The sequence below is a fragment of the Tenrec ecaudatus genome, chromosome 18 (assembly GCF_050624435.1).
Source record: "Tenrec ecaudatus isolate mTenEca1 chromosome 18, mTenEca1.hap1, whole genome shotgun sequence".
NCBI classification, from domain to species: Eukaryota; Metazoa; Chordata; class Mammalia; order Afrosoricida; family Tenrecidae; genus Tenrec; species Tenrec ecaudatus.
This window is the reverse complement of record NC_134547.1, coordinates 15435074-15454926: the sequence shown is the minus strand read 5'-3', so window position 1 is coordinate 15454926 and position 19853 is coordinate 15435074. Positions and strand designations below refer to the sequence as shown.

Below are 19853 nucleotides of genomic sequence, written 5' to 3'. Positions count from 1 at the left end.
CCAACCTGATACAGTTGTCGTGGCCCTGTTACTCCAAGAAGCAGTAAAGATCACTATAGGAGGAACTTTAGAGGTCCTGACTAACCACAGGGTCTCTGAAGTGCTACAAGCTAAAGGCTGTAAGTGGCTTTCTGACAGCCACCTATAGAAGTACCAACTCCCTATAGAGAACCCCGATATCACCTTCCAGACTTGTAGCACACTCAATCCAGCTATGTTACTCCCTTGTGGGAAGCAAAGATTTCACCCAAGTTGTCTCCCCCAAATATATCCCAAACTTAGCTGCTTGCTACACACGGCAAATGACTATACACACACACAAAAAAACAAGACTATACACTTGGAGGTCAACAGAAGTAGGTCAGGGGTTATTCTCCCTAAGGGTTATCAGCCATCCAGAGCAAGCAGACACCACTGTTTATCCCACAAGTATGGCTCACTCCCTTCTGATTAGGATAGTAGATTGTTTCCCTGAAGGAGAGCCCAGGGAGGTCAAGCCCACTCAAGGATGACCAAGGTTAGGCTGCCAAATTGAGTCTAGGGTCTGCCCCTTGTGTCACACGTAACCTCTAGTCCCTCCTTCCTATTACGTGTATACCCCTAATTCATCCCCTTCCTGTCACGCTTTCGCCTACCGCACATCCCCTTCCTATGATGCTTACACCTATTGTACTGCCCCTTCCTGTGACCCATAGTTACCTGTAACCACGCCCCCCCACCCCCCAGTTGCCTCCTGCTCTTGACCTAGTCTCTGCCCCACCTCACCCTGGCCCACGCTGTGTGCAGACCTGGCTGGTAAGACCATGGCCATCCAGGAGGTGAGCATGCTACCATGACACATGTCTGGCTTAATCATTTGACTCTTCTGTCTCTCTCATGTTCTCTAAGACTTTACTATAATCCTTACGTATCTTAACTGTACAATTGCACCTACGGAACCCATGATTAGTTGTGGGGGCTAGCCTTTTCCCCACACTCCCTGACCCTGGGGAGGACTCCAAGCCCCTCCACTCCTGCTTTGAGCTATTGTCTACTAAAGACCAACCACATACTGTAGCAGTGTGTGCCTGGTTCTGACGGCAGCAGCTTTGTGACCAGTGAAGTACGCGGGGTTGGTTATGCCAGTTTCCCTCAACCAAGTCACTGAAGCCAGTCCCCTGCCCGGGGATACTTCAGCCCAGCTGGCTAAACTCATAGCTTTGTCATGGGGCCTCAAACTAGCAGAGGGAAAGACATGAGCGCTGTACACAGATTCAAAGTATGGGTTTTCATTTCTCCATGCACACTCTTCAATCTGGCAGGAAAGAAGACAGCTCACCACTCGGAGAAGCCCCATTAAGTACGGGGGTCAAATCAGGGCACCAGAAGGGGGACTCAGAAGTTGCCATGGGCCACCAAGCAGCTGACAGGGCAGCCAGACAGGCAACCCTGGCACAAACCCCGTAGCCTCCATAAATGCCATCATCCCCCCAAAACCAGCTTCCTGTTCCACTCACAGCAACCTGACAACTCCACAGGAGTAGAAAGCCCCATCTTTCGCTCCCAGAGCAGCTGGTGGTTTCAAACTGCTGACCTTAGCAGCCGGGTGTGTAACCACCACACCACCAGGGCTCCTTACTCTACAATTTAGGTCCCGTCACTTGACTTTTGTGGACAACTAGAACTCTGAAGGGACAAGATTCGGGCTGTAGCATGGATGGGGTAAGGTTTCCCAATGAAAATTCTCCTAAGACAACCTTGGTGACCCTCAAAGAACAAGCAAGTGGGCTGTCATGGGGGGGGGGGGGGGGCGGGATCCTTCGGCACAAGTCTCCTGGCCTTTTCCTTACCAATGCAGTTTTCCATTTGCTTAAAACTTCTTCCTGACAAGACCCGGTCAGTGTCCTGTGCCCTTCAAGAAAATCTATCCAGCTGCCCCTCCCCGACACCCACATCCCCCTTTGGGATCCCCAGTCACCATTGTTTTCTGCGCCGACCTCTCTGGAAGCCGAGTTTAACTGGCCCAGCAGATCTCCTGGGAGTTCACCATTGTGAGTAGACCCTTTTTTCGTGAAAGCCCCGAGATCCTGATGAGTGTATGACTGAGAAAACTTGTCGGCAGCCATCCACTGATGGCAGACGGGGTTGGGACATCTCGTTTGGACGCCTTCCACGCATTGGAACCCTGAGAGTAATACTCAGTGACACACCCCCATCGAAGGAGCTCCATCAGCTTCACCAACTGCAGCCTGGTGCAAATCAGTGTGATCACCTGAACGGACATGCGCTGGACCACATGCGCAGCAGTTTGCAGATTTAATCAACCCACCAACCGTTGCCGGGGAACCAATTCCAACTCTTAGCTGCCCTGCCGGACAGAGCATCGCCAGCCGCTCCTCCTTTCCAAGGCTCAGCCTGAACACAAAACACAGAAATGCAGCTCATGCTTTCGAGAGTGGCTCCCCATTGAGACGAGAGTTCGGGTTACACTGGGTTAAGTCAAAGCTAAGAAACATTCGCTTCTCCTGCCTTCTTTTTATGTCAGGAATGTATGTGGCTGCGGGAAAAGGTCCAAGGAGGGACAGGTGTGGCTTGAATTCCTCCTGGGGGGTGGGCCGCCCCCCTGCTCCTTCAGGTGGTTGGCAAGCTTGGTGGAGGGGCTTCACAGCCAGACTGAGGCGTGGGACAGGCCACCTCGTGGTGCACCGATGGCAACAGAAGCGGCCAGCATTCTCTCCCGGTTGAGGGGCATGGAGGTCAATAACTAGCTGGCACAGGGCCAGCTGCCTCCTCCCACCCCCTGCAGGTCGCTCTTCAGGGGACTCATTCTGAAACACTTAGCACTGACTGTCTGCCAGGCGCTGTTCTAGGTGATGGTGGGGGTGGATACAGCAGAGTGAGAGGCATGACACTGGTAAATAAAGATCACGATTGAGCCGAGGAAAACCACCCGGAGGAGATGCAAGGAATTGGGGGAGCTAGGGGTGCCTGGGTAGCACAGATGGTCAACACTCAACTCCTTACAGCAAGGCTGGACACATGAGCCCACCCAGTGCCCCGCCCCCCTAAGAAATCTCCTCCTAATAATCCGTCATGGGAAACTCCAGAACACACTGAGGGTCACTGCTAGTTGCAGAAGCAACTGGGTGAGACACACTTCCGTGAGGGGAGGCAGGGGGGGCCTCGCTGAGGGGGTAGTGGAGCGGACTCCAGACTGCCAGGGGGCTGGTCTGAGGGCAGAACATAGCCAAGCGCGAGGGCAGCCCCCAGGGTGGGCCACTCAAGCATCCGAAGGTGGAGCTGCCATGCTGGTTGGGGCTGGCACACACAGGGCACGAGATGGGCAGGGCCTGACTGTGCGGCGTTGGGCCTGCAGCCTCCCCTCTCCCTGTCACAAAGGGTGGTCCTAGCCCCAGGCTGGCTCCCTTTCTCTTCTTGACATCTGAGAATCCGGGAACCTGGAGCTAGCAGCTGGAAACCTAGGCACCGTGGCTTCTTCACCTCACTCTTCCTGCAGGGGAGGGGGGATCACTCTCTCCCAGTCTGGGACGCTTGTCTAGTCTTTCTGGGGGCCCCACAGAAATGTCTGAACGGTGACAGCAGTGTAGCTGCTTTTTAGACATGGGAGGCCCGGAAAGGGTTTTAGGGCTCAGGGACGGAGGAGCTCAACTCCAAAGAGACAGAAACCTCCAAAGAAGGGAGATCGAACAGACTCCCTGGAGAACAGTGTCACCCAGCCCCTGCGACGTGGGGACAGTCAAACACATTCCCCTTAAACTCACCGAAGAGTCAAACCTGCTCCCACACAAACTCACCGAGCTCCGGATCTGGGAGGCTGCTGGAAGATGGCTGTGAGGGCCTGGGGTCCTGCACCTCTACACATCGCTCCAGGTCGCAGGCTGCTGCCCAGAGCCCACCCTGTCCAGCCCTCTTTCCCTTTCCACCTAATAGCTAAGAAAAGAGTCCACGGTCTTCTTGAGAGGCCAGCCTGTCCCCCTCGCCAGTGCCAGGGAAAGGTGAAATCCCAGACCCGTCCGAGCACAGGGGGAGTCTATGTGCCAGCCACTGCACCCAGGAAACTCCATGCCCTGGGTCCCTTTGGGGTTTCCAAAGGCTCCAGCTTCCTGGGGTTTCCAGGTTCCCTTTCCCCAGCTGAGGGTCATATGACCAATGTCCAGTTTCTATTCCCTTGGAGCCCAAGTGGGGTGGCAGGGCACGAAGTGTTAGGTTCCCAGCACCAAGAGAATCCAGGAGTCCTGCCCACCCGATAGTCATAAATCAGAAGGACTTGTTCTTCAAGCACGGAGGTGGCTGTCAGGGCTCCATTGTCCCTCGGGACCAGACATCCCACCGCCGGACCAGGACACTTCAAGCCCCTTCCCTCTATCAGGGATTCAGGGTCCTCAACCTGGGTGGAACCAGCAGCTCCCGTCTCAGGAACCCTCGGAAGCCCTGGTCCCCATCCATGCCTTACTGGGCAGAAGACGGGAATGCCAGCACGGCTTGGGCATCTGCCAGCATCTCATCCAGCGCCTGCAGCAGGACGCCGTGGGCAGCCCGGTAGCCCAGGCCACCGGTGGCCGCAGCGCCGCCGGCCGGCCACAGAAAGGAGAGTGCCCCCAGCGCCGCGCCCCCGGCCCTGCCCTCGCCAGCCCACGCACCCAGCCTGGCCTCCACCTCCGCGCGTGTCACGGGGCCAGGAAAGTGTGCCCGTGATGCCAGCTCTCCGGGAGTCAGGCCCAGTGCGCGCTCGCGTCGCGCCAGGGCTGCTGGTTCGAGCCCCAGCCCCCGCCGCCACTCGGCCAGCTGGCCCCGCAGGAGCGCCACGTCGCAAGCCCAGCCCAGTCCTGGTATGGGTGCCGCGGCCGCTGCCAGGCTAGCCAGCAGGGCAGGCCGCCAGGCCCCGGCCCGCAAAGCTGCCGCCTTGGTTTGGGCCGCGCTGGGCGAGGAGGGTGGCAGCGCCAGTAGCAGCGCCCCAGCCTGGCCTGGGGGGAGCGCGTGCCGAAGCCAAGCGCAGAGCCCGGGCAGCCCGGCCTGGCGCAGAGGGAACACTGGCGGCTGCGCCTCCTCCAGCACCTCCCAAGTCTCGTCCTCTGAGATGGACGTGCCCGATGTACCGGTGCCAATCGGCGGCAAACCATCATCGCTGCCCGCTAGTGACGATCCAGCGGCGCGATTCTCAATTCCCTCTCCGCCGCGGGGCTTCTCCATCATTTCCTCTCCTTCCAGAGCCGTGGGTTCTTCACCCTCGCCGTCAGTTCGCACGCAGACCAGCGGCCCATCCGGAGGCATCAAGGCCCGGGCCTGGGCCCAGTCCTTCTCGGTGGGGGCCCCAGGCGTGACAAGGATGACGGCATCGAAGTGAGTTGGCTGCGGGGTGGCTGCAGCGCACGCGGGGTCCAGAGGGACTGTCCACAGCACCACATTGGGACGCTCAGGAGCTGGGTAAGGCGTGGGGTCCGCAGGCGCAGAAGCAGGGGCGGCACCTGGGTCGCCAGGATCCAGACCCAGGAGCAGGTCCAGCACGAGGCCTAGGTGGGCTGTGCCGACCACAGCCAGGTCCACGCGCGCGCTGCCCAGGCGCTCCAGGCCGGCGCGCACCCATGACAGAGCTGCCTCCAAGCCACCTGTCTCAAAGGCTTCACGCACGGCTTCCAGCTCTGCTGCACCCAGTACCTCGAAGCCATCCTGGGCCGGCGGCAGGAGCCTGTGGACACAGGGAAGCAGGGATGGGGTGGGCGTGTCAAGGACATAAGAATCCTCAGATCTGAGCACTGGGCCAGGTGAGCAGGAGAGGGGTGGGGCCAAAGAAAAGCCAAAGTCCAAACACTGATTCCAACTCATTGGGACCCTATAAAGCACGGGAGAACTGCCCCTGTGTGAGCCCAAGATTGTAACTTTTTTTAACAGGAGAAAGCCTCATATTTCTCCCAAGGACTGGCTAGAGGGCTAGAACTACTAACCTTGCTTTTAGCAGCCTACTGCATAAACATGAGGCCACCATAGAAAGGAGGAGCCAAAAAAAAGAAAGGAGGGGCCAAACTGAGTGCACAGTAAATGAAAACCAGATGTCAGGGCACATACATCCTTTGGACATGTGACCAGGAGAGACCAGTCCTTGGAGAAGGACATTGTGTAGAGGGTCAGCAGAAAGGATGAAGACCCTCAATGAGATGAACTGACAGCAAGGGGCTTCAGCCAGGGGCTCCAAACTGACAACCATCGTAGGGGTGGGACCGCCATCAGGTCAATTCCAACTCATAAGGACACTTGGGGCAGAGTAGACCTGTCCCTGTGGGTTTCCGACATAGTTAACTTGGAAATAAAATTTCATCATTCTCCAAGGAGTGGCTAGTGGTTTTGAACTGCTGGCCTTGTGGTTTCTAAAAAGCAACAGCAGGGCGGGCCTAGGAGAAGGGAGGGAGGGTCTCTGGCAGAGTGGGGACAGACCCTCAGCACAGCCCAATATGCTGAGTGAGGTCTTTCCTTCCTCCTCCTGAGGGGTCCGGGTGTCGGGAGGTTAAAAGGTTGGGGGAATACTAGGGTGGGGCTTGGGACAAAGAAAGAATCGGGCCTGGGTAGTAGTCTTAACAAAAGTCATCTCTATTGGAAAAGGGCAAGGTTCCCGGAACCTCTTTCCTGAGCGGCATAAGGGGGTGAAGAGGGCCAGTGGAAGGGGAGTGGTGAGGCTAGAGAAAATGAGGGTAGCTAGCAAGGGCAATGGCAATAATGGGCTCATAGCACATCAAGGACCATGAGGATGCACAGTACCCAGCTACGGTTCCTTCAGTTACATGTGTGTAGGAGCTGGGGTAACTCACAACCCTGGGCACGGACATGGCAGGAGACAGGCGATAGCAAGTGCAGGGTGCTCAAAACAATACGGTTCATTGAGAGCCAGGGTTGTCCAGCTGGTGGGGGACCGGGAGGCGGGCGGGGCATGCAGGTGTGGAGTCTTAACGCTCACCACCAGGAGCGTATTCCCACTCAGCACGACCCGGTGGGTTTCCAAGACTGTAATTCTTTTCAAAAACAAACCTACACACCCCTTGCAGGTCAAGTCCGACTCTTGGCAACCCTAGAGGGCAGGGTAGACCTGCCACAGTGGGTTTCCTAGACGGTCACTCCTCACAAGAGCAGAAGGCCTCTTCTCCCTCCTAGGAGCGGCTATTGGTTTCAAGCTGCTGACCCAGTTGAGGTTAGTAGCCTTACTCACCCACTATGTCATTCGCGCTCCCAGAGTCTTAACTGGGATCACTTGTTAGCTTGTGTGGCCAGAGTGAGCCAGCCCTCCAACATTTTAGATGCGGGTTGAACTTGGACCATAGCTCCGGGCCTGTCCTAGAATTCTCCCTAGAGAGAGCCTGGACCTTGTGGTCTGAGGCCTGGCTGGAGGCTGGGCGTGGATGACAGAGCAGGATCACACACTCAGGTCACACTCGCTGGTTTGGGGCGGAGCCTCGGGGACCTCAAAGCTTGCACCGAGAGCTGGGCTGGGGGAGGGCTGGATGGAGGAGCGGAACCTCCAGCTAGGTCTCCAGCCTCCCAGCCTCCCCACAAACACCCCACCCCCCGGCTCACCTCTGCAGGGCCTCCGCCTGGCTCTGCACAGCTGCCCGCAGGCGCTCCAGCTCCTCGCCGCCAGGGCTGCCGCTGCGGTCGGTCGGGACCACGAAGAGAGCCACGGCTCCCAACCCGGCGCCGTCCAGCAAGGCCGCCGTCTGCTCGCGCGCTTGGGCTTCGTCCTGGGCACTCCCGGCGCCGAGGGTCCGCACCGCCAGCAGCGGCGTCCCTCGCGCCAGGGCGGCCCGCGCGGCCTCCCCCAGCGCCGGGGGCAAGACCTCGCCGTTCCCCTCGGGTCCGGGCAGCACCAACACCAGCACGTTGGCCTCCGCCGCCCAGGGCCCCGGCACGGCGGGTGGGCAGCTCAGCTCGCCCAGAAAGAGGCCGGGGCCCGCCGCCCGCAGGCTGGGGACCCTGGAGTCCGACGGCCCCTCGGGGGGCTCCAGCGTCTCCACATCCTTGTCGCACAGGGCTGCGATCAACGCGGACTTGCCGGTGCCCGGGGGGCCCAGGAACAAGGCTGTCACGTCACCCCGCGGCGGAGGCATGGCTGCAAAAGGGATCGGGGAGACCCGGGTCAGGGAGCCCCCAATCTTCGGCGTTTCTAGCCGCCCACACGGAACCGGGAATCCAGTCCTCCGTCCCGTCCCCATAGCCTTCTCCCATCCCGGCGTCACTCTCCGGGACCTAGAATCCCGGCGCCCAGATTTCTGATTTGAAACCTCAGAAATCCGGGCCTCTGGCCCGTCCTCCCTTGCCCTCCCCGCTCCCATCTTCCAGAGATTTTCCAAATCCCCAAGCAAGCAAAGAGCAGAGAACCTCGGGAGCGCAGTTCTGGGCGGCGGGCCGGCAGAGGAGCCGCTCTCGGGGGGCCCTGCAGACCGAAGAGCTCCGGGCGCCGAGATCTGGGGCTGTCTTGGGGTTCTAGCCTGAAGACGCTCCCTCTAGGGCCCAGGAGTCTTCGAAGCGTGACCTCGGAGACGCCCCTCACGCGCCTGCGCAGAACGGCCAGCCGGCGCTTCTGCGCGGCTGGGATTGCCCCCGGGGGCCTGGAACAATGAGGGTGCCAAGGCGCCTGCGCTCATTTGCGCAACCAGCTGTTTGTACGGTACAGGTGGCCGGGGACGTCATCAGAGAAGGACCCCGGTGCGGAGAAGGACCCCTCCCAGAGGACGAGGTTGGTGCGACCGCATCACTGCCCGGTGGCATTCCGGAACCTCGCTGGGCTTCGAGGCTCCGCGAGCCCCACCGTGCAGTAACCTCGGGGACGCGGACATTCAGGGGACCCTCCGCCGCTTCCTACCGGCTGGCGGCGCTGTGGCGCGCGACTGACAGGCACTGCGAAAGGCAGCCCTGCGCTGTACGGAAAAAAGCTGGAGCCTGCGCTGGGGGCCTTAGTCTTGGGAAGCTGGGCGAGCAAGTGCCTGCGCCACTCGGACACTCCGCTGGGAGACTGGAGGGGTCTTAGGGTGCCAGAGAGGGATGTCTGCCGAGAGGAGACGACCTAAAGGGGGCGGGGGGGGGTAGCAGCCCAAGACGCCTGGGCGATCGACGGGCGTGAGTGACTAACACTCTGGGTGCAAGGAGTTAGTTTGGTGCAGAAGGTTCGAGGCACAACGGCGAGGAGGCTCTAAGAATCTCAAACTCGGGACTCTTTTGGTCGGTTTGACGCTTCCCTCGGTAAAGAGCTCCATCCTGCTGAGAGTTTTAGAAAACTGCATCTCTGGAGAGCCAGAGAGAGGCTGGTAAAAAGGAGAGTCACTGTCCAGATCAACATTGGATGGGTAGGGGGAGTGAGCTTTGCGCCAGCCTCTGCCTAGGCCCTCAGGTGATGATTGGCTTTGCACTTGCATCCCCTCTCTTGACTAGTGCGGTCCCAGAGAGACCATGGAGCCCCCGCCCCACTCACTGGAGATGCGATCAGTGAGTACTGCCACGAAGGGCCTGGTGCCTGAGCTGACCAAAGGCTCTCTCCATTGCTTGGATGTCCAAGACTTGCCCATTGCTAAGGGCTGTGCTGGCTGAGCTGTTTGATCCGACTGACCATCTCCACCTCACTCACTACTCTCAGCTGCACTCACCCTGCTCTGGCCACCCAGGCAGGAAGCAGTGCGGAGGGACAGGATGGCACCCAGGAGAGGCTTGTGGTGGGAGATGTGGCTAGGACAGAGCAGAGACCTTCAGAGAGGAGGCCCCAGGGTCCAGCCTTGTCCAGCATTGTGGCGTGGGCCTCGGTTTCCCGGTCTGTGAAGTAGGGCGGCCGGTACCCACCTCAAAAGGCTGCTGTTCTGTTCTGGATTCGCTGAAGGAAGGTGGGAAGGTTCAGTGCTAAAGAGGGCATCTCTTTGGCAAGAACTATTATCAATAGCTAAAAAAAACCCAAAAAACCTAATGCTCTCCAGTTCCCAGGTCATTGCAACCCTATAGGACAGAGTAGAACTGCTACCCACAGTTTCTGTACTCATTAATGGGGAGCAGAAAACCTGATCCTTCTCCCTCAGAGCTGCGAGTGAGGATTCATGATGAAAGCGGCCACATTAATGCTCTCCAGCCAGAGACCAACGAGAACACACCTGGGGATACTAAGAAGTTTCAGGAAGTCATTGGGAAGAGAAGTCACGATGGTATCCAGGTAAAATCACCTGCCAGGTGCTCCAGTTTTTAGACCAGAAAATTGAGAGGCAAGCCTGAGGAGAAAGCAACAGAACTGGACAGAGGTTCCAGAGGGATTTGGTGGGGAGGAGGAGGCAGGGGAAGGGAGCAGTGAGCAAACAATGCCATTGACCGGAACAACTAGGGAATTAAAATCAACAACTAGGGAGGACGTAGAGATCTCGGGGATGTTGGAGCAATAGCAATCTAGCTGAGGAGCTACTAAGGCAGAAGGGTGAGCGTGATGCGGGGACAGGAAGAAGGTAAAAGAAAACATGAAAGATTTAGGAAGCAAAGCTGTGGGTAGAGGTATAAACATAGGTGTGTACACATAAATAGATTAGTTCATTAAAATAGATGTATTGGCCTATGTATATATATTTATCTAGCAATACATTGAGGAAGTGAACGGACTTTGGGCCTCTGCTCAAGTCCTCCCTCAACGCAAAAACACTTTATTCTAGCAACCTGGCATTCTGTGATGCTCACTCCCCCAACACAATCACTGAAGATAAAATGGGTGAATAATCATATGTGGTGAGGAAAGCAGATGGTGTCTGGCTATCAAGATAAAGCATCTGAGGTCTTAAAGGGTTGAAGTTAAAGAAGCAGTCATCAAGCAGAGAAGCAACAAGCCCACATGGAAGAAGCATATCAGCCTGTGTGATCATAAGATGGTGATGGGATCAGGTAACAGGCATCACAAGACCCTAAACAACATCAAAAACCATAATGTTGAGAATGAAGGGAGTCCAAGCAGAGACCCAAAATCCATCTGTAGACAATAGGACATCCCCTCACAGAAGGGTCACAAGGAAGGGATGAGTCAGCCAGCATACAGTATAGCACTGAGTAAATACAATATTCATCTGGTTCTTTGAGGCTTCCTCACCCCCACTATCATGACCTCAGTCCTGCCTTTCAGTTCTGGCTGGACCAGAGCATTTACAGTGGTACAGATAAGAGCTCAGGACACACAAAATACAGGTCAAATACACCCCTTCAGGAACAGAATTGGAAGTATAGATACCAAGAGGGTGGGGGGAAGTGGGGAGGAAGGGTGACCCGATCACAATGATGAACACATAACATACCTAGTGGGATCACAACAGAAATGTGGGTGAAGGGAGACAGAAGTCGGTGTAAGATAGGAAAATAATCATTTATAATTTATTAAGAGGTCACCAGGGAAGAGGGAGGGAATTAAGAGGAGCTGATAACAAGGGCTCAAATAGAAAGTAAATGTTTAGAAAATGATGGCAACATATGTACAAATATGCTTGATACAATTGATGTATGTATTGTTATAAGGGCTGTAAGAGCCCAAATAAAAGGATTTAAAAACACACACACACACACACACACACACACACCTTGGATTGGACAAATTGGAGTTAATGCGCATTCCAACTAGGGACCATCCTGGGATTGGAGGGCACCAGGGAGCAGGAGTGATTCTGATTGGGTAAATCTAAATAAATCCTACGAGGAGGAAGCGGACTAAACAATGTGGGGGACCAGCCCTTACAAATGAATGGGTGTGGGAAAGTAACACTGAGGGAACTAGGACGAGGAAATCTGGAAAGCTGGTCTTCCAGGGTAGGAAAGGCACCACTTTGGTAAGCACATTGCCCTGCTTTAAATGTCACTCCCACAGATTCTCTCCTCACAGCCATGCTGCTTTAAAGTGAACACATGGTTGCTTCCGTCTCCCTGCGGAAGCAGACATTCTTTGATTATTTCCTCCCCCTGTTGCACCCATCCCCCTCATGCCTCCCCCCAATGCAGGGGTTGGGTTTCTTCACCTGTGAGCTCAGGGACCTTACTGTGGTTACCACCCACCTTGTGACCTATGTGACTCCTGAATATGCATATATATGGATACCTACAAATATCCCAAGACAGGAAAGATCCTCTGTCTGGATGGACCTGGTGCTGAGATCATGGCCGCCCCACAGGTGAGCATGCTACCTTGAAATGTGTCTGACTCCTTTATTTTACTCTCTTCCCTATCTCTCCTATAGTCTATGGCTTTACTAAGATCTTTATATATTATCGCCATACAATTGTGCCTATAGACCCCTCAGTTGTTAGAGGCTGTATACTCCAACAAATGGGTCCAAGGGTTAGTTGTGTAATTGAGAGTAAAATTAAAGAGACATCAGAAAAGATAAAGCATGTGAATGCTCACCTACGGTACAGCCATGATGTCAGCAGCCAGGTCTGTGCAGAGAGAATACATTTCCAACCAAGGCTTATATACACTCAGGGCGCGCAAGCCCCCCTAATTACAGGTAACCACATATGGAACAAGAAGATTGTACAATAGGCATATGTGCAACAGGAAGGGAACGAGCTAGGGGCACAGGTGACAGGAAGGCACAAATGTAACAAGATGGACTGGTTCAGTCAAGATGACAGCCTAACCTTGGTCATCCCTGAGTGGGCTTGACCGTAAGTGTCTTTAGGCTCTCTTTCAAGGGAACAATCAATTTTCCTTCTCAGAAGGGAGTGGGCCCTACTCAGGGTGGGACAGACTATAGGGTCTGATTGCTCTAGATGGCTGAGAACCTTCAAGCAGTTGACCTCCAAGTGTGTAGTCATTGACTATGTGTTAGCAAGCAACACCTTGGGTTTGGCATATATTATGGGGAGACAACCTGGGGGGAGTAGTCTTTCTGTTTCTCACATTACAGAGTGAGGTTCAAGCTGTGGTTGGTGAGGAAAGAGCCTGCCACAGCCTCGGGGATCAGCCGTGGTAGAGGGTCTGGGGCTGGTCGTTTCTGTGGCTTGGGCCACATTCATGGTTTGTCCGGGTCCTGGCGCGAACAGGGTGTAGTCCGTTGTCTTGATCCATCACAATCACAGCACACTGCCGCATCTGCTGTGGATGACCTGGGAGAAGGTGTGTATTCAACAGAACACAAGACCTGGCGGGAGGCAGCTTTCCTTGCTTGGTGACTGTGGCTGCTGACACTGATCTAAGCCCTTTATAGACATCAGTCCTGGGAGTCCTTCCAGTGACCCAGGGAGGTGGACACTGCCCTCACCCTGTTTTTTTTTTGGCTGAGACGGATTTTTTTAAAGATCATTTTCAAGCATATTTGAACAGAGGTTGCCATCAACATTTTCTAAACATTTCCATTCTATTTGCGCCCCGGGTATCAGCTCCACTTCTTACCCCTCCCCTCCGGCCCGTTTTTCAGACGGAGAGCTGGAGTCCCAGCCTGTGAAGTGGGGCAGCCGGGGTTCAACCTCGAGGCTCTGCTGGCTTGACCACGTGGCTCGGGCTGGGAGGCTCTGGACCCCTGTCCAGGCGCCCACATTCCAAACCCTCACCCCCACAGCCTCAGCCTGCACGTCCATTCCACCGGTTGGGTCCAGTGGTCGTTTGCCCCAGGCCCGGTCCGGCCCGGCGAGCTCGCAGTGTGGCTGACAGAGGCTCGGGAGAGATCCTGGGAGACGCCGGCTGGCCTCCCGCGACCACTCCCCACGCCCTGCGGGTCGCTGCGTCATCACCTTCGCCGCCGCCGCCAAGGTCCAGGAGCGTCGCGTCACGTGACGTCACGTGACCCGGGAGCGTACGCCCACCGGAGAAGCGGCAGGGGGCGCTGTTCGCCCGCGTTACGTGCGTACGTGCGCGCGCCCGCTCCTCCCCCTCCCTCCCCGGCGCCCCCGACCCCAGGCGCAGCCAAGGTCCGGCGCCACCGCCGCCCAGCCCGCCCGCCCACCCGGGTGCTGACCGACCGTGGCGGGTGCTGACCGGCCGACCGTGGCCAGGCCTCTGGGGAGGCAGCCTCGCCTGGTGCGCGTGGCCCCTTGGCCTGCACTGAACGTGCGCAGGACTCCCCCATCCCCCAGGCTGGACGGCACTCCTTCCGGCGCGTGCTGGCACCCACAGGTGACCCCGGGTCCAGGTCCCCTGGGGGTCTGGCAAGGGGTTGAGATCCTGCCCCCCTCCATATACACCCCAGGAGCCTCTCCCCTGGGGCCCCAGGCGATGGGACCCCTACACACCTTTGGAGAAGCAGGGGGCTCGGACAACCGTGAGATCTTTTTTTCTTTAAATCACGCACAGGAGATGTCAGCGAGGGAAAATGTTCCCCGTGTTTCCCTCCTTTTCAATCAAACCCTCTGAAATCGCCACAAGCCACTGAAGGGTGTAATCACCCGTAATTCTTCCCGGGTGGGCACCACGAACCGTGTCGTCGGCAATGCTGCCCCGAATTGGGGTGGGGGAGTGGGACAGCCAGGGCAGTCCTGCAGTGCCTGCTTCCAGATGAGCAGCCACTTGGGTCTTCGGAAATGGGGTGGCAAGGGTGGGAGCCGGGCCTTGGGTCCCCTGGGGTGTGGGGGTTGATCTGAGTCCTGGACTCTGCTCACTCCCAGCCAGCCTCTCCCCTCACCCAAGGAGGGGCTATGGCCCTCAGGGTCCTGAGTCCCCTTTAGAGGGTTTTGGGTCGCATTTTCCGGATGTGCTGGCATATATAAACAGACACTACCTCTGGGAGAAAAGGTCGTGTTAAAATGTCTCTATAGGGCCCCTGGCCCTTGAGTGGGGGACTTTGAGGATCCAGAGACCATAAGGGGTGGGTGGGGGTGGAGCAGAGCTGACCCGGTCCTGTGGGGGGGAGCTGCGGAAGGATCCAGCAGAGAGACCATCTGGTTGCAGTCCGATTTGGCCAAAGTTGGAAACCTGGCGAGATGTCCTATTCAGAGCCTATTCTCCACTCCCTTGAAAGACCCAACCCTGGGCTGACTGTGCTTGTCTCAGGGGCAGCGAGGTGCTGGGCGGTGGGTGTCACCAGTAGCCTGGAGGTGAGCCCCACCTCACCTATTTATCCCCTACCCCACCGGTCCTGCCCACTGCCATTGATGCTCGGAGCCCTATTTGAATTGAAGGGTGCTTCAAAGCACACAGGAGACATGGATGTGGCAGCGATTGAGACCCGCCTTCTCGTGTGTGGTGAGGAGGCCCTATTTCCCAGAACCCTTTGAGGCTGGATGTGTGTGGCCCCACGACATTCTGGCTAATAGGAGGTTTCTGGGAAGTGTCCTTCAGCTTCAACAAAGACCAGGCCCTTCCCCTACTTCCTGCCTGAAATGTGGATTTAGGCAGAGCCATCGAGAGCCACTAGGCTAAGAGTGTCGTGTGGAACTGGGATGGTGAATGGCAGGGGAGCAAGATGGCAGAGGTGCAAGCCTCCGTTTGGCTTCCTGGCTCAGAGCGGCCACACTACCCCTGTCCTTGCCATGGAGTCCTTTCAGACTCAGAGCGACCTTATGCATGACAGAACAAAACAACGCCCGGCCATGCACCACCCTCACAATGGAGCCCAGTGTCCATCATCTGGGGCTTTCCTCCTGTGTCGCTGCCCCTCCACTCTACCAAGCGTGACATTCTTCTCCAGGAACTGGTCTCTCCTCACAACATGTCCGAAGTACGTGGGACAAAACCCCACTACTAAGGAGCACGCTAGCCGGACTTCTTCCAACACAGACTGTTTGTCCTTTTGGTACTTCGTGGTACTCCCCCCTCCCCATGGTACTTTGGATAGTGTTCACCAGCACCACCACTCAAGCCCCTACCCCTAGAACATCCATTTCTGAGCCTACGCAAAGGAGAAGGAAGCCCCGATCTTTTTAAAGTCGGCCCACGGTCCATCCCTGCTCATGGCAACTCTACAAGAGGGGTCCAAGCTGTTGGGTTTCTCAGACCGTGAATCTGTTCGGGAGTGGACAGCTTCACCCTTCACCTGCTGGTGGGTTCAAAGTGTCAGCCTTTCAGTAGTTCAAGGTCAGGCGCTTAACACCTGCACCACCAGGGCTGCTTCCTGTCTTGGGTAAGTCACCATTATTCTGGGCCTGTGTCACAGGTGCACAGCCTAAGGCAGGGGTGTGTAAGCCATAGCCCAATTCAACTGCTGCCGGGTTTTATAAAGTTTTATTGGAGCACAGTCATGCTCCTTCATTGACTTGTCCTCGGATGCTCCCAAGGCCCACAGGGTGGAGCAGTCGGAAAAGATGCGACCTATTGGCTCAAAGTCTAAGGCAGCCACTGTTTGTGTGTGTGTGGGGGGAAGACACCTTCGGACAAGCCTGCTGTGTCTGAGTCCCTGTTAACCCTGCAGTGGTGCTATGGCTGCTGTGGGATTTGGGCAGGGCCAGCCTAGGCCTCCTTGCTGGAGTGACTGGAAGCATCAGGGTTGAGCCCGGCACCCCCTTAACCTCCATTCCCTGCTCTAAGATCCCCAAGACCAGAGAGGTGTGGTGATGTGGAAATGACAGCTCATGTCCCCCACCTCTGCCTTGGGCCACAGCCACCCGAGTGACCAATGGAAACCTCACACTTACCTGTGACCCTCGGAGATACCCCCCCACACACACTCTTCCAGGTTTATTGTGCCAACCTGGCCAATAGGGACATGTGAGATTAATCAGGTCACCGTTTGGAGGACAGGGGACAATGGCTCTGCCAGACCTGCCCCCTCCCTTGCTCTGGCAATCGGAAAGTGTTGGAGTGTGTGAGTTGCTACTATTGCTAGTTCTCTGCCTCAGCCTGTGAGCTACACTACCTGCGGGCCAGGCCAACCTGTGGATCATGTTAGAGCTTGAGGCTCTTTTCAGGACCTGCTTTGTCATGCTGCTGGTGTGTACAGCCCTTGAGCTTGAGATCCTGTCCCCATGCATTGCTTGCTTTCAATATCCCATCTGGGCCTGCTCTGCTAATAAGCTCCAGAGCTACTGACTGTTGCTGACCCACCCTGCTGCTTGCTGCCTGTGGACAGACTGTTTGCCTTGCCTAAGGGAGGACTCAGCCGTGCTGCCTGTGGACAGACTGTTTGCCATCTGCTTCCTTGGCCTTGGACCCGGCAGCCCATGCGATTGAAGAACTTCAGTATATTAACTGTTCCATGGAAGTGAGTTGAACTGAACCATCTGTACTGCTGTGTAGACTAACCCAGCTGTTATATTCCTTCTCGCTGTATAAACCTACATATATACATATAAAATCGTAAGAGCCAGGTTTCATTTCTCTAGAGAACTGTGCCCAACACATTAGTCAAACCCCAAGGGCGCCCCTTCTGAACTCCTGAAGCCTAGCTACTCTTCAACCTTTGACCAGCCCCCACTAACCATCACTTCTCTTTTCACTACCCTTCCGTTAGGCCCAACCACCCACCCCCAGCTGGCTGCCGCTGCCTGGGGCTCGTGACCTGCTGTGGCCTCCACCTGGGGTGCTCTCACCCCACAACTCTGCCTCCTCGGCACTGACAACCCCCAGTCATGAGGATCGATTTTCTTCCTAGGACTCTTCACCAGCGTCAGGAATGATCTATGTCCTTAGGAGCCCTGGTGACGTAGCGGTCACACGCTGCGCTGCTCACCCAACGGAGTCAGCGGTTCAGAACCCCCAGCTGCTCCGAGAGAGAAAGGAGGCCCTAACTCCCGTAAAGAGTTATCATCTGGGAAACCCACACGGAGAGTGCTACCCGTCCCTATAGGGTGGCTCTGAGTTGGCATTAACTGGAGAGCAGGCAGTTCTTTCTCAAAATGTGTCCTTACCCAGAACCGTGGCGATGGCCTCGCTGCTTCCTGCCCAACACCTCCGAGCCAGCTTCACCCAGAGGCTGGGCCAGGGCCCGTTGGCCATGCCCACTATTTATGGTCTGGCAGCCGCCAGCCACCCTGCTTTGGGATGCCAAGGGTTCTCGGTCTGCCAAGGTCTCCCCAACACCCTTCAGAGCGGACTTCCATTAAGCCCTGCCCGTGAGCGGTAGGGCTAGAATGGCGGGCGGGAAGAGAGATGCAAAGCTGCCAGGGCGAGAAGGGTGGGTATGGAAAGAGGCGCTTGTCTCAGGCCCTGTTACTCACTGCCACTGCATCATTTCCAGCCAATGCGGACCCTATAAGACAGGGCAGATGTGCCCCTGTGGGCTTCTGAGACCGTGACTCTTTATGGGACCAGAAAGCCTCATCTTTCTCCCTCAGAGCGGCTGGGGCTTTGAACTGCTGACCTTGTGGTTAGCAAGCAGACACATTAACGCACTAGGCCAGCAAATGGATAGAATGACAGTCACAGAGGGCTATTGGGAGAGCCCGGTCTACATCACACGGAGAACCCTAGGAAATGGGTACAAATTTCACGTCCTATGGACTTCCCACCTCAGCAGTCCCTACACAATGGCCTCCTAGGCCTGGCTCTCTGGCCCAGCCTCGGGGGTCACGTGCTCCTCTGGACACATTCCTCACAAGCTCTGGGCCTTTCCACTTGCTGTCCCCTTGGGACACTCCCTGCATGCAGCACCGTCCAGCTTCGCCAGCTCTGCTCTGCTGGCTGTGACCTCGTCCCTGACCACCCTGTTTAAAGCCCCACCCTGCCCTGCCTCCACATCACTCATACTTTCTAATCTCCTAGATCCCGTGTGCATTTACTGACACCCGTGGTTGCCCTGTCTCTCCCAGCGCAAAGGGTGGTGTTTTGCTCCCAGAATGGGGCCTGCCATGGAGTAGGTGCTCAATCCATTCTCGGATGGGTGAGTAAACAAAGACCAGTCCCCTCCTCGTGCGGATTGGAGTGACCGTCTGTACAGAGCACTTCAGGTCCGCTTCCTGACGAGAAGGCAAGTCCTATTGCTGGAGGCTCTGAGCTGCCAAGCTTCTCTGGGTCAACACACATAAAGCACCTGGTCCGTATGAGGCAGCTGAGGTAGTTAGTTTTGCCAACCTGGCCGACAACCACAAGTGGGATTCATTGAAGGGCAGAGAGAGAAATGGCTCCATGAGCCTCGCCTTTCTTGTCTCTTGCTCTTTGATCATCGGACCAGTGTGCGGCTGCCTTGCTTGTTCTTTGTCTCAATTTTCAAGCTACACACCTGTGGGACACCTAACCTGTGGACTGTGTCGCTGTCATTTGAAGTTCCTTCAAGACCTGCTTCGCCACCCCATTGGAATTTACCTCTCTTGAACTGGGGACTGTCAGACCCTGTCATCTGGCTGACTGTTGGTGACCTGCCTTGCTGTTTGCTGCCTGTGGCTGGATAGCCTGAATTGCTCTACAGAGGTCTACCCGGTGGCCCTCAGGACATGAAGGACTGCCAGTGTCTCACAACTGTCTCATGGGAGTGAGTTGCACTGAGCCGTTTGTATTGCTTTAGAATTTAATTACCTGTTTATTTCTTATGCTATACATCTATCTGTATAAATAATATATAAATTTATTAGCATTCGGGTTTTGTTTCTCTAGAGAACCCTAACAGCAGCTAAGGCTCAGCAGGTGGTGGCTAACATGAGAGCTGGGCTTCTGTTTCCGAAGGGGCTTCGGTGCCCAGCTTCAGTGAGTGAACGCTTCCCACCTCAGAACAAGAGGCAACGTCCTGAGGGGCTGTGGAAACCCCACCCCTCTGCCACCCTCGGCCTCATCGCTCCAGCTTCCCCTTCCTTTGGCTCCTCCGGCCCCCGCGACATCCGGGCGCAGCTCCGGCCCCTCTCTGGCCTGGAGTGTTCTTCCCCACCCACCAGCAGGGCTTCTCAGGGAGGACTGGGTGCTGCTGCCCTGTCACGGTGCCCACTCAGGACCATGCTGTGGGCTTCAGAGTAGAACTGTGCCCCCAGCGGCCTTCGTCTTATGGACCGGGCTCTCCAGTCTTCCTCCTGCA

The 19853-nt window shown here is 56.3% G+C and overlaps 1 protein-coding gene and 1 long non-coding RNA gene across 2 annotated transcripts; one reads left to right on the top strand and one right to left on the bottom strand.

Annotated features, from left to right (window-relative positions):
- Nucleotides 1-733: 733 nt before the first annotated feature.
- IRGQ (immunity related GTPase Q) lies at nucleotides 734-8562 on the bottom strand. The gene is made up of 3 exons (XM_075537497.1): nucleotides 8362-8562; nucleotides 7561-8092; nucleotides 734-5686 (listed from the first exon to the last, which is right to left on the bottom strand). The coding sequence occupies exons 2-3, from the start codon at nucleotides 8088-8090 to the stop codon at nucleotides 4450-4452; spliced, it is 1767 nt and encodes a 588-aa protein (XP_075393612.1). The 5' UTR covers nucleotides 8091-8092; nucleotides 8362-8562; the 3' UTR covers nucleotides 734-4449.
- LOC142432353 (uncharacterized) lies at nucleotides 7539-13809 on the top strand. Its single transcript, XR_012780882.1, has 3 exons — nucleotides 7539-9222; nucleotides 10044-10174; nucleotides 13401-13809. It is a non-coding gene; the product is annotated as an uncharacterized LOC142432353 (long non-coding RNA).
- The last annotated feature ends 6044 nt before the right edge of the window (nucleotides 13810-19853 follow it).

Bases quoted from the DNA above. Each gene is read 5' to 3' on its own strand.
- IRGQ (XM_075537497.1), bottom strand. From the start codon at position 8,090: ATGCCTCCGCCGCGGGGTGACGTGACAGCCTTGTTCCTGGGCCCCCCG. The intron at 5,687-7,560 runs GTGAGCCGGGGG...CTGTGTCCACAG, and splicing joins CAGGCGGAGGCCCTGCAGAG to GCTCCTGCCGCCGGCCCAGG.